We start from the raw sequence: 17210 nt of genomic DNA, 5'->3' as shown, positions 1-17210 counted from the left end.
CGAGATGGAGCAGTCGCTCCGAGCTCGTGTACATGGGAAGCCCGAGGGCTCTCTTGACTGCCTTTCTTATCAACGAGTTCAGCTTGTCCCTTTCCGACCTCTGCCAGTTGTGCATGGCTGCGACGTAGGTAAAGTGACACATCACGAAAGCATGAACCAACCCGACGAGGTTGTCCTCACTTAGTCCTTGCTGCCGGTTGGTAACCCTTCACATCAACCTGATGACATTGTCCGTTTTCTTGGTGAGCTTCAGTATCGTCTGGTTATTGGAGCTGTTCGATTCGATCGTCATACCCAGAACCCGGAGAGAGTCCACCCTGGGGATAAGACAGCCCTCACTTGTCCTAAAAGTGATACGAATGTCCTCTACAACCTTTAAGTTTGGGGTCCCTGCGCTTGGGCCTGTATAGTAGTAGCTGTAATTTCGGCGGCAAGCATCGGAGGCCGGTCAGTCTCAGGCAGTCTTCTGTGACCTGGATGACTTCTTGAAGCGCAGCCTCCAAACGTCCGTCGCTGCCACCGGTGCACCATATGGTGACGTCGTCTGCATATGTCGCGTGGTTAATGCCATCGACCTCGGAGAGTTTCCTCGAGGGACCGATCATGGCGAGGTTAAAGAGGGTCGGGGATATGACACTCTTTACCCTGTGGTGTCCCTCTAGAACCGAGCCTAACCGTGTCTGACGCGAGGTCTCCCACTTGGAGGATGGCTTCTCTGTCCGCCAGCAAAGATCTCGTGAAGTCATGAAAGTGTTTGCCCAAAACAAGGCTCGAGATCGTTCCCAAGACAAAGGAATGGAGAATGCTGTCGAAGGCCTTCGCCAAGTCCCGACCAAGTATGGCTCTCATGTCTCTCGTGTTGTGATCGATGACCTGATCCTTGATCAGCCTCGTGGCGTCTTGCGTCGAAAGGCCCGCTCTGAAGCCTATATCATATTGTGGAGATAGACGTCCTTGTCTTCCAAGTTGGAGGCCCTGTTGTGGATTGCGTGCTCGGTCACCTTGCCCACACACGAAGTGAGCGAGAGGGGCCTGAGATTGGGTCGGGACTGGCCGGCTTGGCAGGCTTGTGAATGAGGATGGTGGTGGCCCTCTTCCACATTCCGAAACTCTGCCGCTGCTCCACGTCTGGTTGACGATCTCGGTCAGATACTCTATTGATTTGTCGTGCAGGTTCCTCAGGGCCTTGTTCGGGATCTTGTCCGGACCGGGGGTCGATCTGCCGATTAAGTCGTGTAGGGCCCGCCTGATTTCTTCAACCCCAAACTCCGCGTCCAGCTCCGGGTTGTCGGAGTCCCCGTAATCTTTGAGTGGGGTAGTCGCCGGGCCGGAGACCACCGGTAGGTACTTGTTCACCAGCTTCCCCAGGACTTCGTCGTCCGAGGATTCCTGCCTGGCTGCGTGCAAAATGCGTGCCACCGTGCTCCGTTGGATCGACTTAGTATTCGTCTCGTCCAGCAGGTGCTTGAGGAGGTTCCAAGACACCCCTTTGCGCATTTGACCGTCTATCGAATTGCAGACATCGTCCCAATGCTTTCTGGAGAGGACCTTGCAATGCTCCTCTATTTTCTTGTTGACTTCGGCGATCTTCTTTCGGAGCCTTCTGTTGAGACGCTGCCCTTTCCACCTGGATAGCAGGGACTGCTTGGCCTCGAGCGGATGGGTGAGCCTGCTATCCATCTTCTCGACCGGGAGATCTGTGCTAACTTTCTTGGTGGCGGCCTCGACATCTCTTCCGATCTGTTCAGTCCAGCATTCGAGATCGGGCTTCACGTCCACGTCTTCCGCATATTCCTCCCTAATGTTTCGAAACTTGTCCCAGTCGGAGGCCCTGAATTTGCGCACTCTTCTCTGCTCTAGCCGCACGGCCGTGGCCAGTATGTAAGGTCACTGCCCAGGTCTATGTTGAGGTTGGCCCACATAGCTTCCGCCGCTCCTTTGACGAAGGTGAGGTCCGGAGTTGTATCCCTGCTGGCCGACGTACGAGCATCAGGTCTCGGTTGAGCTCCTTTCTTCAAAGGTCCTCCCCTTTGTGGCTGTCATACGGGTAGCGCCATGTGTGATATGGAGCGTTAAAGTCGCCTGCGATGACGAGGGGGGGGGGGGGAGTTCCTGGCGAGGTGCGCTGCCCTGGAGACAAGGCTCCTGAATCGCTGTCTCAGGTCCTTTGGGCTGCTGTAGACGTTCAAGATGGGGCTCCCCCTACTGGCGGGTCCGGGATTTATCTCGATCATGATGTATTCGATCTTGCCCGACGTCATTTGGAGGTCGTGGGTGACGTGTCAGCTTGTTTATCAAGACAGCGACGCCTCTTCCTACGTCGCGCTTCGCGACGGACAAGTAGCCAGGTAGCGCGACGCTTTCGGTTAGTGTCTCTTGTAGGAGGACCAAGTGTGGTTTCTCCGCATGTGAGCGAATAAATTGCTGCAAGGGGGCCCTCTTGTGGAGAAACCCCCCCTGCAGTTCCATTGCCATATTCTGAAGCAATTAGTTTGTGTGGCCATCTTGGGGCTGTTGTTGAATTGTTGGGCTAATCTTCTGAGAAAGCCTCACGTTCTGACTGGCCGAGGCCATTGCCGGGAGCGAAGTGGCCGCGAAATCATTATTGGAGCCATCACATTCTCTAGGTACGATTCTATTTCGCAGAACGTCTGATTGTACCTCTCCTCCATTGCTAGCACGGTATCCTGGAGGTGCGAGACCGTCTCGCTCAGTGGTTTCATGCTCTCGCTCAGAGAAGAGAGCATCTCGCGGATCTTCGACTTTGCTCTACTCGCCGGTTTCTCCTGCTCACCAGCAATGACTCTCTTATTGGCAGGCCTCTCCGAGTCACCGTCGCCCGCCATGGGCGTCTCCGTCGGTACAGACTCGGCCATTTGCTTGTCTGCCGAGCCGGAATGTTCTCCCGGGGCCTCTCTCTCTTTAACTCGGCCATTTCTGCCATGAGTTTCGCTATCGTGTTCCTCGTCATTTCGTTTTCGCATTCTAGCTGCGCAAGCCTCTTCTTCTCGTGCTCTGGCGGCAAACCCCGCGTTACCTCTTTTCCGGTGGCGACTCCACGGACTTGATCGGCCGAAGTCAGCTGGCCCCCTGGTCTTCGTTCCCTGGACCGGGACCGCGTTGACTCGAACCAGACTTGCGCTTCTCCTCCAACTAGGCGGCGTCGGGAGCTGTAACGCCCCCAGGAGCGCGACCTGGCCCCGTATCTGGAACGGGAGCGCCCTCTGGAATGGGAGTGCCATCTGCAGTCCTGCAGCGCGGCGACAGCTGCAGCGGCTGCTGCAGGGCCTGCTTTCTGTCGCCGTCGCCAGATTGGGGGGAGGGGGGAGGGGGGGAATCGAGACTCGGTTTTTTGAAGCTTCTGCCGCCTTTTCCATCGTCTTCTTCTCACCACGTACGGGATCTGGTACCCTTGTCGGCACGTTTTGTCGGCTGTCATGTGCGGACCTCCGCACAGCTTGTATTTAGGCCCACACGTGCACATTGGTGTTGTTCGTCTGGGTTCGGTGCGCCAAAGGCCCTACAGATGGCTTCGCCCAGGGTCACATCTGCCACACGCGTAGCAGTTGTGCACTTGCTTGCGGGACAAAAAGCATCTCACCATCTCAATGACGAACGCACTAAGTTCGGAACTTTGAAGCCATCGAATGACACGATAACCGTGCCCGTGTTCTTGATCCTTTTGGCCGCCAGAGCCAGTGGATTTCTTAAGTTGACAATGTTCCTCTCCAGCTCATCCGGGCCGTAGCTCAGGGTGACGCCTCTGATCGTCCCCTTGCAAGTGTAGGGCAGCGCCTCTTGGTAGACGCTGACCTCGTGTTCCTTCCTCATCACCACGATCGACTTGATTGTGGTGCACCTCGTCGCATTCTCCCTGCCTGGCGTGCTGACCACGATTATGTTTTGCAGCGCGTTCGGGCAGATGACGTCTGATCCGGCCTTGGCTTCACCTACTCCTGCTGCCTCCATGATCGCTCTGCCTACGGTCGTTGCCTCAGCTTTGGACACGTCTAATCCACCCTTCAGCCTAATCATGATTTCGGCGTCTTCTTTCATCATCACCATCTTTCATGAGGCGCCGATTTTTAAAAAAAACGTCGCGTTATGGAAGCGCACTTCAGAAGTACGTCTGAAGCAGTGGCGTAGCCAGAAATTTTGTTCGGGGGGGGCTACGCCACTGGCCCAACATATATATATATATATATATATATATATATATATATATATATATATATATATATATATATATATATATATATATATATATATAGGTTGGTGCCAAAAAAACGTGCACTCGCCAAGAATGAAATAAAAATAAAAAGAAAGAACCGACGTTTCGGGCCCCGTACGGGTCCCTTGATCACAATGAAGATGTAAGCATGGGTGCGCGGCTATTTATGGGTGAGGTGGCGCAGTGTTCATGTGTATATCTCGGGAAGATTACCCCGCGTCCCAGTCAATGATGTGTCCGGTTAGGTGTCCGGTTATATATATATATATATATATATATATATATATATATATATATATATATATATATATATATATATATATAAACGAGAAGAAAGGGGGTTAACCGAGGGACCCGATATTTATTAGTCATATAATGAGAAGCCAACAAACACTGACACCAAGTACAACATAGGGGAAATTGCATGTGCTTATATATATATATATATATATATATATATATATATATATATATATATATATATATATATATATATATATATATATATATATATAGCTGCACGTTGCAGCTCAGCCTCCTCAGGAGGAAGCTTTAGGTCGAGTGCTCCTATTTAAGTACATGTAGAAGGGGAATTCGTTTTTCCCTGCAACTACTTCACCAAATTTGAGGAGGTTTGTTGCATTTAAAAGAAAAAGTTTAATTCTAGTGACTACTGGTTTCGAATTTTTCATTTAGGTGGTCAATTATTTATTAAAGATTGGCCAAAATTGAAAATTTTCAGGAAACGAAACTATTAAGTTTAAAACTCCGTGACTCAACAATGAAAAATGATATCACATTTCTGTGAATTGCATCTAATAGTACATCTTCAGCGGACAAAATAGATATGCTACACATGAATCTCAAAAAAATTTAGTATTGTGGAAATACGGCTTTTGCAGAACCCTTGTACACAACGTAACCAATTCACGTAAGATACAAATTGACATAGCAAACTTGTCCGCTTTGACTGTGATAATAAATGCCGTTTGCAGAACCCCAATATCTGTTCTTCATGCATAGCTATTAGTTTGTAAACGTCATGCTTCTATTTTTTCAAACTTTCGAATTTTTCAAAATATTTTAAACAAAATTCAGGCCCTAAATCGAAGTTCTGTTTTCAACAGACACTAGGATTTAACTTTTTCTCTCAAATGCAACGAATTTCAATGAAAGCGATTAGCAGGATTATCTCAGAAAAGCGCTTCTGCGTTTTACAAGTATTTGAATAGGCCGCGTCGGATTGGGCCCGAGCTAAAGCTTCCTGTTAAACAATTTATCGAGGGATCAAATACATGAAAAATAACTGCATTGTCATTGCCAAAGATGCTGCAAACGAATTCTTGAAAGCTACGCACTGTAAATACAAGTAAAATATGTATTTTTTCATAAAATATTATACTCGTATGTGCCAAAAATTGTGCCCAACATAACTGACGTCAATGCTTCCATGTTTTTTTGTCTATTTATTAAGTAAAGAAAATATCACACGAGCTTTAGAACTATATCAGTTCGAAACCAGGAAAGCAGTGCATGCCGCTGATATGAAAAATTAAATGGTAATGAACTGAACAAGTTGAGGACAAATATGTTAATGAAACTTTGTCATTCAAGAACCGTGCTTACATTCTTGTATATACGCAATGGCCAGTGAAAAATCTCAATGACGCTGTCTTTTGTTCCAATGTATTACGCAGGTGTAGCTGTCCCTTGTCGTGTATCGTGAGTAATTGCACCGAAGTTATAGTCGCGACAGAGAGCACGTATAAAAAGCAGGAGTTCTGCAAGATAGATGAGGGCAAGTCAAATGAATGAGCCAACAACGGGGTACTTTATTTAAATGTAGTCTTCATGAGAATTTAGACATTTGTCCTATTGACTAACGAGTCGCGTGATTCCCGTGTTATAAAACTCCTTGGGTTGCTGCTTCAAAAAGTCTATCTGGTTCCCTTGAGCTGTTTTTTCGGTTGCCCCAAAATGTAGAAGTCGCGAGGTGACAGGTCTGAGCTCTATGGCGGATGTTGCAGCGTTTCCCACTTGAACTTTGCCAGTTTTGTATTAACCACATAAGCGACGTGGGGACAGGCATCGTCGTGGAACAAGATGACTTCATTCATAAATTTTCCACGTTATTCGTTCTTGATTGCGACACGCTGCCGTTCTGGCGTTTCACAATATCGGAAACAATTGATAGCCTCACAAGATTGAGCAAATTCTATCAGTAATGGACCCTGTCGATCGAAAAACGCGGAAATGATGGCCTTTACATTCTTTGGGCGTGGTAAAATCGAATGTTTGCACTGTAAGCTTTGCCGTCGTGTTTCAGGCTCGTAGTAGTGGCACCAAGGTTCGTCCCCGATCACAGTTGCAAACAAGAAGTCGTCATCCTCATTGTGATACCCGATCAGATGAGTCAAGGCAGCGCGAAACTTCTCCGTCTTCTCTCGATGGATCAAAATCTTGGGGATCCATTGCGGACCAAAGAGCCGATAAACGAGAAGTTCATGAATTATGGCGTGAACCGAACCGTGACTTATGTTCAGACGGTCTGCCAGTTCATCGATCCTTATCCTCCGTTCTTGTTTCAGCAGCTCATGCACCTTTGAAATTGGGGGGGGGGGGGGGGGGGGGTGATTGCACGATGGTTTTGGCCCGGTCTTGGAATGTCTTTGCAACGTCCTTTGAACCGTTTGCGTCAACGATGAAGTGTTCAACGTACACGGCATGTCATATGGTGATTAATTTCTGTTTTGGAAACACCTTCAGCTGTCAAAAACATCGCGACACCGAGCTGTTCAACTTTTGAAGTGTCCATTATGTGACGCACCCATATTCAACCCAGTGTATGAGAGCGTTAAAGAACATTTATCTTCACACCTGCGTGTCACTTTTGTAAATGAGACATGCCGTTCTCCTACGCGCATGCCTCGCAGATAATGAACCGAACCATTATTGCGCGGTTAGGGTAGGCTCACTTTCATTTGACTCGCCCTCGTACATTAGAAATGCAAAGATACAATGGGATATACAAATGCCTGATAAAGGACAAAAAAGTGTCACTGGAAACAAAGTTCACTGCATGTATACACTAAACCTCGCAACAAGATATTTAAGTATACGTATAAGTCTCCAATGAGTCTATGTATATAAGAAGAAGTAATTGTATATAATGCGTCAAACAAGGCAAATAAACATGTTGCACAATCATTGATTCACAGAATCCTAGATTCCGCCCCCATTCCATCCACTCCCCCCGATGTATTGCGCGCGACGGAAGGCGGCGCGCTTGCTCCCCGCTTTTCTCCTTTGCGCACACAAGACTGAGCCACCATCGTCGGCTCACCCATTCCACCTCCCCTCCTACGCTTTCACTCGCACATACAGCATGCAGCGCGTGGTCACGATGTTATCACCCTTGGACTTTATACGAAACATGAGGGCGACGGCGACGGCAGGAATGCGCCTGGAGTGTCCATATAATTGCTTTCGCAATAATATAATAAACGTATCCGGCAACTGAAGCGTCCCATCGCCCATTACTTTCCGCAAAAGAAGTATCAAAATCGAACTTTCACCATGCGACAATTCGCTGCGCCGCAACAATGTATTTCTTTTTCTGTGAGGCGGAGGCACCGAAATGAAAAAAAAAAAAACGCATAGGAAAGTATGTTGGCCAGAATCGAATGCCTACTTCGGGCACCTAATGGGGCTACGGAAGGAATACCGAAGAAAACATGAGACGCTTGGTCCACTGAGAACCATACGCATACTGCTCAGTATCCTACATCGGCGAAACAAGACTTTCCGGAAAGGTTCCGCTCAAGGAATGCGGTGCAATCCTTCGAGTCCCCACAGTGATGGCGGCGAGCGACCATTGTTTTTTTTTTTTTCTCGTCTGCTAGCCAGAAAGCGTCCAAAACTCTGTCAGGGGAAAATCCACTCGGCCAGAGCAAACCGAACGCGCACCGAAGTGCACCGCACGGTGGTCGGGGCCATACGAGAAAAACGTATGCGCTCTGGCTGGCTCTGGCAGCCCGCGGGTGGGGTAGCGAGAACAACAACAACAACAACAAAAAATTGAAGAGGCTCAATGTGTCCTCGCGAATAAAAGTCAAAGTAGAAAAAATAAATAAGAGCGTAGTTACTTTGGCTGGCTTTAGTGTCTTGACATGGATGTTCTGGCGTAGGTTAAAAAAAATGTTGACATTTTTATATGTGACATGACGGCACAAATGAACCACCCCAACGCTTCGTCTCATTGGACCTCGCTGCCTGCTTTGTCAACGCGTCTGCTAGAGTGTTGATTTGGCTTGTCTCGTTGTATGTTCCGATGCAAGACTAGAAAAGTCAATAGACCTTTGGCGTCAAATGTTTATAACAACACTAAACCCACAAAGTTCCGCAATTGAAAATCTAAAACATAACTTTGGAAATGTCAATGCACCTTTCACATCAAGAGCTTATGAGATTTATACCCATAAAGTTTCGCAACTGATATCCATGCGCTCCATAGATTCCGTGGCCTCAGTGAGATGCTGCGGCGAGCCCACTCACCATCAAAGCGCCCTTGAAACTTTGTGCTCGGATGGGACTGCTTGGCGTTATGTGACTCCCCGTGTTGCCACGGAATCCAGCCCGAGTTTGCAATCTTCGCGGTTAAATGTCTTTTCGAGTGTCAAAAAGACATTCTAGACAAAATCCACAGTGATTTCCGGCGCCGGGGGTCGCTTTGGTCTGCGGTGCATGGACAGCACGAAAAAATTTCGGGGGGGGGGGGGGCTGAAGCCCCATAAGCACCCCCCCCCCCTGGCTACGCCCCTGGTCTGAAGCAATACGTCATTTATATCGCAGCTAAATGTGATTACCCTCCGTTGTATATGCCCAGCTGAACTCGAGGTCGCGGGTGCGATCCCAGTCGCGGCGGCCGCATTCCGATGGGAGCGCAATGCGAAAACGCTCGAGTAGCGTCCGTGTGGTGCACGTTCAAAACTGCAGGTGGTACAAATTAAATCGGAGACCGCCACTACGGCGTGTGTCCCACAATAATGTCGTGGTTTTGGCACGTAAAACCCTAGAATTTAATTTACCAGTGTGATCAAAAGTGACCACCCAGCTAGGAAGCGCTTCTTCATTTCAGTATAGGCGGATTACATATTTTGAAGTATAAGCCTTATGAATAGAGCGATACACCTTAGACCTAATGAGGGCGAAATGCGAAAACACCCGTGTAATTAAGGTTTAGGTGCACGTTAAAGAACCCCAGGTGGTCAAAATTTCCGGAGTCCTCCGCTATACGGCGTGCCTCATAATCAGAAAGTGGTTTTGGCGCGTAAAACCCCATAATTTAATTTTTTTTCTCAACTATTATAATTAGAATAATAGTGTCAATGATAAAATTGTAGAGAAACATGAAAAACTGCCGATGCAGCTTTCTGTTGCTGAATACGTGCTACACGAAAGTGTTTTTCGAAGCAGGAAAGGAGCCCGCGAATGCACGCAAAACTGCCGGGCGACTGGCCGCCCGAGGCACTTTGCGTGTATTCGCGGGCTTCTTTCTCTAAGCGACGTATCTCCAAGCGGCGGCAAACAACCTTGGTTCTGTCCAGCTACGTAGGATTTGCATATTTTTAATGTTTGGCTCAAGTGAAACACCCTATTCGTGGTCGTCTTGTGTTAGACTGTTCCTTTAACGCGATCAGTTTGTTAATTAGTTACGTTTATTTGTGAAAAAATTTGAATATTCGTTCTAGCACATAAGTCGTACTTGGAAGTTGTAGAACATACTCAGAAACATAATATAAAAGGGAAAAAATCGTTTCCATGAGAATAGCTTTCCCGTGGTTCCTTCCCGGGTGTGTCGAATTAAACCGGAGAAATCTCTTGCGTGTGTGGATGGCAGCGCTATATATGCAAGGTGTCCCAGCTAACTTCAATTTAGCTGCTTCAAAATATTTGGCTGAGCTGTAGGACGACGCGGGTAACTCTATGGAGGAAATCGCTCAATTTTTTTTTCACTCGTTTTATTTTCGTGATAGTCGACATTATTTAATGAACTCCGCAAGTCGGAAAAAATAGGGAACAACAGCAACAACAAAAAAATTTCCGATGAAGAAATTTGAGAGCGTTCTTGTAAAACGTTCGATTCAGCAGTTCGTGCCTGTTGGTTTCGGCATGGAAGTGAATTTCGAAGCCAACGCTTGCGTCACACGCCTCGTCATTTCTTCGTCGGCAGCGCGCTAGGTTAAGAAGCGCTGTTCGTTCATGCGTGGCACGGTTCATGCGAACGCGTATTCACGCGGAGTGTTTTCGCATCGTTGTGATAGCAGCTCTACGGAACGCTCGAGGCGCGTTCACACCGCCGCCACTACCGTGATGTGGCAAGCACCGTCAGCACTCCGCTTAATAGGCTCTGCGATGAAGCGCGCAAGCTTTCTTGTGTGACGCGCGCAAGGAGAAGAAAGGGGGAAACGTTTAATGGTCGAAACAGGTGAGCCCGAGCGGCGTCCGGTGTCACCCCGAGGTGGTACACAAGATACAAGGCTCCTTAGTCTCTGGCTTCGACTGCCCTCTTGGCTCTGGCGACGAGTTGTCGTTGGTCTTCCAGGTCCCCGAGGGCGAGCTTGGCCTCCCACGTTGCGTAGCAAAATATTGCGTAATGTAGGCGTGAACTTCACTAGAACGCTCGAGAATTTATTCACTGGAAGTTCGTTTCTAAATATGAGACTTTATTGCGGGGTTGACTAATATTATTCTTGACTACAGAACGCAAAAGAAATATGTATACAGTGGCGTGCCAACTATACATCAAGTGGGGCAGTTTTTTCACTCACTCAACCGCAAATGACCTGACATCTTTCTCTCTCTCTCGATATATATCTCGATATATGCACTTAAAGAAGCGCGAATTTATTTCGACGTACCAGCTTACTATTACAACAAGCGGAACAGCCTGGAAATGTGTCTGTCAGTTATGTTTATATTTGATGGACATAGACATATTAATAATCACAGGTGGTGAACCATGGGGGCCCGAAAAGTTCGTTTAATTTCAGCAGTTTTCGGCAGTCTTAATTTGCATTTATTTCAAGCAACTTATTATATCCAATCACAAGACGAGTCGCAGGGACAAAAAGGCAATGTGAAGTCCCTGATCCCGCCCAGCACCAGCAACGCGCTTAAAGAATGCTCATTTGCTACAAACAATTTTAATAATTAAACAAAGAATTGTATTGGTATCTACAGCATAAATGTATCCCCAGTTTAGGTAGCAGTATTGTCGAGGTTACACACAATGGAGTACAATCAACATAAATGACTTGCAATATTCACAAGAAACAAAGACAGCAGATGCGTGCGACCATGGGTGAATTACAACTCGATTTACATCGAAGCTGTTTCTTTCGAACAGTTGCAATAAATGTTTCAATTCCCTGTAATTATATCACATACTTTAAAAAGTTACCCGTATATGACTGCTCCCTTTGAAACCCTTACCCCAGCAAAGCTTTGGAGCACTTCTTGTTGAGAATTTTTTTAAAAAGCCAGTAATTCATCAACGCACAAGTTACTTCGGGGCCGTAACATTCGGGTTACTTCGGGGCCGTAACACAGCGGCTATGGTGTTTCGCTGCTAAGCACGAGGTCGCGGGATCAAATCCCGGCCGCTGCCGCCGCATATCGAGAGGGGGAGAAATACAAAAACGCCCGTGTCCCGTGCATTGGAGGCACGTTAAGGTCAAAATTAATCCGGAGTTCCCCCACTACGGCATGCCTCATAATCAAATCGTGTTTTTGGCACGTAAAACCCCAGCATTCAATTCAATGCGTGCGTAGTTTATTGTGAAAGCACCAATTAGCCATATATTTTGAACTTTACCTACACATCGCCGATCACCTTGTCCGTATACAGTCAACAAACATGACGAAGCTGCCTCCTTTAGTTGAGTGAGGACACCAGGCGAACCTAATGTATCACGCACGAAAAAGTAAAAAGGGGGTTCGATAGTTATTCGTAATGCTCCTAAATAAGCCAGAAACGTTAAACCTACGTGTGACACATTGCACTTAAAATGCTGCATATTCCTTTAACGTATGAAATATCTGACACGCAAAGTTCTCGTGGGACATTGGGAAACCTAGCTAATAACAGCAGCGTGATACTTTCGAATACTTGCTTACAATTTTTTTAAAGCTGTATTTCATCAACACACGTTCACCATCAACTTGGCGTATTGTTCCTCCTACGTTCGCAAAATTTGGCCTCCGTTGTAGTTGCAATTCGGCCAGCGCAGCCGTTTTACAGCGCTCGTAAAACAGACTGCTAACGCTACGGACCACTTGCGTATGTATTCTATTGGCAAAGGCGCATTTAACCCGCCCATTTGGAACATTGCCTACGCGTTACCCATACCATGCCCCTAATTTTCCCCAGCTATAAACAAGACGCCTTGTTTAGCTAACCGAGGACACCCGAGAAACAAACTACGAATCCCGTATGATTCACAAGAACACATGGGAAAATGAGAGTTTAGTAATTATCTGCAACACTTCATTTAAAGCAGAAAAGTGAAAGTTTCGCAACGCATGGCGCTTAAAATTCTCCCTATTTTCGCAGAATTTCAAGTCAGTATCTTGTGCGCTTGTTTTAGGAGTTTGGGAAACATTTCGATTAGCGCCAGTATGACACCCTGGAACGCTTCAATGAGTAACTTTCTACAAAGGCTGTAACGAAGCTACATAGAATAAATATAAATCGTCCGTAGCTTTAACGTCTTTAACGCTGCGAGCCCGGTACTTTCCAGTAACGAACGACTTGCGCGTTATCAGCATTACATAGCATTGCCAACAGGAAAGCAGCGGGCGCGGCGTTTTCAAGAGAGGAAATGCAAGCAAGGAGATGACGATTATCGTTGTGTGGCAGACATACACCCCCAAGGGTGTAAACTTTTCTTGGAGTGTAGTTTTCTTGTACTTTCCAGCGTGCAGCCGAAAGTGCCCACTTTCAGAAGTGGGGGAGCAAATGGCATACTTTGCTCTCCGCTTCTGACAGTGCGGGGCACAAGTGCCCCCCCCCCCCCCCCCCCGTATATACGCTTCTGTATGTATATGTACGATTTGCTCAATAAAGTGGCCGACAATTGTCGCCGTTCTCCTATATAGCACTCCTCAAATTTTTTTGTAAACCTTGGCTGACCTGTACATCTCGTTTCGGCGATTTCGGATGCTTCACAGCGCTCGCGCATTATTTGTCTTTAAAACACCCGCGCCATGAAAAAATACGTCACAGCATTACACCGCTACCAGCGTTCGATGGAAGGATGGATGGAGCGTCCCCTTCGAAACGAGGTCATGGGTTGCACCACCAAGCGCGCGCGCGCACACACACACACACACACACACACACACACACACACACACACGCAAAGAATTCCTAGCATCAAACTTTCTAAACTACCATTGGGAACTTTGTTTTTGTACGGCTCTGTTGTTTGTGGTCTCCCTGCTTTTCTGTCACCAAACCTCCAATCGCTTCTATTGCGGTCATGTTTACTATCTTCCTGCTATCCATGAACCCAAGGGCTTCAATGAGGCCAGAAGTGCCTAAACCGACAGCTGGGTAGATTTCTTCGCATTCTAATAAAACATGTTCCATCGTTTCCCTAGGTTTACCGCAACAAGCACATGCTTCACAACGGTAATTGTTGGCTGTCTCGCTTGCGTTTCCTTTCTTGAAAACGCTGCGCTCGTTACTTTCCTGTAGAGAATGCTCTGTCATGCTGATAACGCGCAAGTCGTTCGTGACTTGGAAGTACCGGGCTCGCGGCGTTAAAGAAAATGCGGGCAAGACAGATGACGATCATCGTTGTGTGGCAAATATACGCCCCAAAAGGTGCAACTGTCTTTAGAGCGTTCTTTATGGTGCACTTCACGTAGTACTTCAGCAAACAGCGCAAAAACGCTCTTGCGGGACCCGTTTTTGCACTGTTTGCTGAAGTTTGTGTTCGTACCAACAAGCCCGGCTAGCCACTTTTGTACGCGCATTAACTACGTGTTCTAGGGTGGTCTCGCCACAGTAATGTCGCTTCGAAAAGCAAGAGGCTGTTCATCATTTCCCCCTGGCGCCCTCTTGTACCGTGTGAGACAAACGCGCCAATGTGACAAATGCACAATTTATCTAAAAGGTGGCGCGACATGCGTAGGCGTGCCGTGAAGCGAGCACGCGTCGCTTCAGTGCGAGCGCACGGCATCGGCCGCAGGGCTTGCGCTCTTGCGCTGCTTTCAATAAAGTTTTGTTGTCGGGGATATAGTCTCTCAAACTTTAAGCGATTGATTTTTACACCAATTTTAACTACAGTGAGAGCGTTTGCAGATTACTAATTAGTTCTTAGCTCTGACAGTGATGCTTACGAGGCTGAAAAAAAAAAAAAAGTCCTCTAATTCACTTAGCTGAGAAAATAGAAGATACGTCTCGTAAATTTGCAAGTAAAATACATTTAGGATGCAAGTGACTGGTAAGTGTATTGTCACGAATGTAAATATTTTGTTGGCTAAAAATGTTATTGTCTAATTTATTATCATCGACACATCACTTCAGTTTTGTGTTTTGTATAATATGAAGAACCGCAGCTGCACTGTCGACAGATACCGGACTGATCTTCTACGTTTTTCACAGCAAACCAACCGCTCTATATGCTGACAAATAAGCAGGATCCAGGTTTCAACACCATATGTCTCAGTGCCACTGGTGTGGCGCAGTGCTTGTTTATTCCCAACACAGAGAGAAAATTCGCGATAGTCGCACAACGAAACGCAACAACCATGCACCACAATTCAGTTCGTTCATTTGCGTGTCTATACGTAACTTTTGAAAGCTGCTTCAGCAGCGTCAACTGCACTTTCGAACGCGAATCGAACTTCTCCATCGTTTCTGCTTCTCCACTTGCTCCGCGTTGTCTTCCTCCTTCCTCCATGGCGCCACCTGTTTGAGTGCCGTGCGCATGCGCGTCCGTTCCGTCAACTTCCTGTGTGCACGCATCATGTCTCACCCGCATCCCTGATTCCTCCCCCCCCCCCCCCAACCACCGCCGCCAAGGTAGGTGGTTGTGTTAGGATTCCCCTTGTTTTTCGCCGCAGTGTGCCTTAAACGTTGCGAACGGATGTCGAGCAACGACCACCGAGCGTCAGCGTTCACAGCCGGCGACGAGTAAGCTGTCGGTAAGCCTTTTGGTTTCCTTTCATCGCGAAGTTGCCGTTCCGAACTTTTTGTTGAAAGAATCCTCCCTCGTTCTCCGTGATGGCGGCGTTTGCGACAGAGATCGCTCCCCTTTATTTGCAGCTCAGCGCTGTACTCGACTTTTTCACGCTGCGACAGCACGACTGGAGTGTAGACTTGACCGTTCGGTGTGCATATGTGCAGCCTGTTTGTGCCAAATGACTATAGCTTTACGATGCCTAAGAGCAGCTCCTCTCTGCTGCGGAGGGGGCCCGAGAGGCGTCACGCAGGGACCGCTCTGGCTGGCTGCATCCTCTCGATTGTGTATTCGTCGTGTTTTTTTCTGCTCGCGCAGAACACAGCCCAGCGCTAGCATCGCAACAGTAGAAATGGTGAAGTAAACTCCTACAGATTGTTCATTGATGTTTCGAATCAGTAATCCCAGGAGGAAACAAAAGCAAGGAAACCTGCTCGGTTGCACCGTCCGCTGCGAATCAACAAGTGGCAGCCGATCTCGCACGGCTGCCGTGCTTGTCGTTGCACTGGGCTAAGCAACAGCAGCACGGCGTGTGGCCGTTTACGGACGGGCTGCCCGACGTCGCTGGCTGAAATGCCATGCGGGCAAGTGAAAACGCGCTGCAGCCCCGTTATAGCCCCTTTTAGCTCGTGAAAAGAAAAAAAAGTAACTAAAGGAAGGTGTGGGTAAGATGGGGGGGGGGGGGGGGGACATTGCTGGAACGGCGTTGCGGATACGTTCGTCTATCTCTGTAACCCAGCATTCGCGTTGATTGTTAGAGCCACTCCATTGTCTTTCGCTTTATCTAGCTGGAGGCAGCCGTGCTGCTCGCCTGAGGCGTTGTGTGCGCAGCAGCATCTTGCTCGCAGGCTGTACTTGATGCACTACTCTCCAAGCATCGTATACTTCACGGATGACTTACGGGATTGACAGCTCACTGCACATGTGCACAACTACCACCGTTTTCTCGTTCTTTCGGACGGCATCATGTTACATTATAGGTACGGCACGGAACAGAATGCGGAAAAAAAGTGAAAGAATAAGAAGCCACTACCGAATGGCTCGGATCTGCGTGTCTGCGTCATCCCCTTACGTACGAATGGCCAAGGTAGAAGAGTGCGTGATGAGTAACCCGGAGACACGACGCAAGGCAGATCGGTCGCCGTTTGCTGTCGTAGATCAAGTAACAGTATTTCGTGCCCTCTTTATTTTCTTTTTCTGTGCAATCCAGTATGGCTGATTTCTGTTTTCCTCATCAGTCATGCGACTGTTCTGCCATATGCACTATTTCGATTCAATTTCGCACGAAGGAAGACGTCAACAGACCGTAGTAGTAATTGATTGTTTATTTAGATAATTGGATAGATAAAGGAAAAGGGAAGGAAAAATTGCTGCCGATCGCCGTAACTGTCTAGCGCAGCCTGCTGACATCTGAACCGCGGTCAGAGCGACTCATTGCATGTTTTCGACAAGCGATATTTAGACATCGTTTAGGCGGGAAGTTGACTGTTTCTCTGCTCAATTTTGTTTCGCTGGGTAGATGTTAATGAAATGTTCGCTGCTATATGCTAACGCCTGGTTCTTTCCCTTCTGTTAAAAAGCAATAACGAAAGGAAATTCGTCCCGTAAGGGCTTACTTCAAGCTCAAATGCTTTCCTTTCGTCATCGAGGTTAATTGCTGTCGTTCGTGATTAACATTGCTTGAATCCACCAGTATCCTTTGCAGCAACGATGTTGTTCTTCGGCTTGAT

At 47.6% G+C, this 17210-nt stretch overlaps 2 protein-coding genes across 2 annotated transcripts in view; one reads left to right on the top strand and one right to left on the bottom strand.

Moving 5' to 3' along the window:
• Positions 1–612: 612 nt before the first annotated feature.
• Positions 613–2846, bottom strand: LOC135906607 (uncharacterized). Its single transcript, XM_065438059.1, has 2 exons — positions 2662–2846; positions 613–1831 (listed from the first exon to the last, which is right to left on the bottom strand). Exons 1-2 carry the CDS (start codon positions 2844–2846, stop codon positions 613–615), a joined length of 1404 nt encoding a protein of 467 aa, XP_065294131.1.
• Positions 2847–15308: 12462 nt separating this feature from the next.
• LOC135906636 (ras-responsive element-binding protein 1-like) overlaps positions 15309–17210 on the top strand; it is a 55211-nt gene continuing 53309 nt past the window's right edge. The window contains exon 1 of the mRNA XM_065438127.2: positions 15309–15445. The gene's annotated coding sequence lies outside the window, so the exon portion shown is untranslated. The remainder of the gene's footprint in view (positions 15446–17210) is intronic.

This window comes from Dermacentor albipictus, chromosome 1 (genome assembly GCF_038994185.2).
Source record: "Dermacentor albipictus isolate Rhodes 1998 colony chromosome 1, USDA_Dalb.pri_finalv2, whole genome shotgun sequence".
NCBI lineage: Eukaryota > Metazoa > Arthropoda > Arachnida > Ixodida > Ixodidae > Dermacentor > Dermacentor albipictus.
The sequence above is the reverse complement of the archived record's forward strand: the minus strand, read 5'-3'. Positions and strand labels throughout refer to the sequence as shown.

Bases quoted from the DNA above. Each gene is read 5' to 3' on its own strand.
- LOC135906607 (XM_065438059.1), bottom strand. From the start codon at position 2,846: ATGGCGGGCGACGGTGACTCGGAGAGGCCTGCCAATAAGAGAGTCATT. The intron at 1,832-2,661 runs GTACAATCAGAC...GCGCAAATTCAG, and splicing joins GTGCTAGCAATGGAGGAGAG to GGCCTCCGACTGGGACAAGT.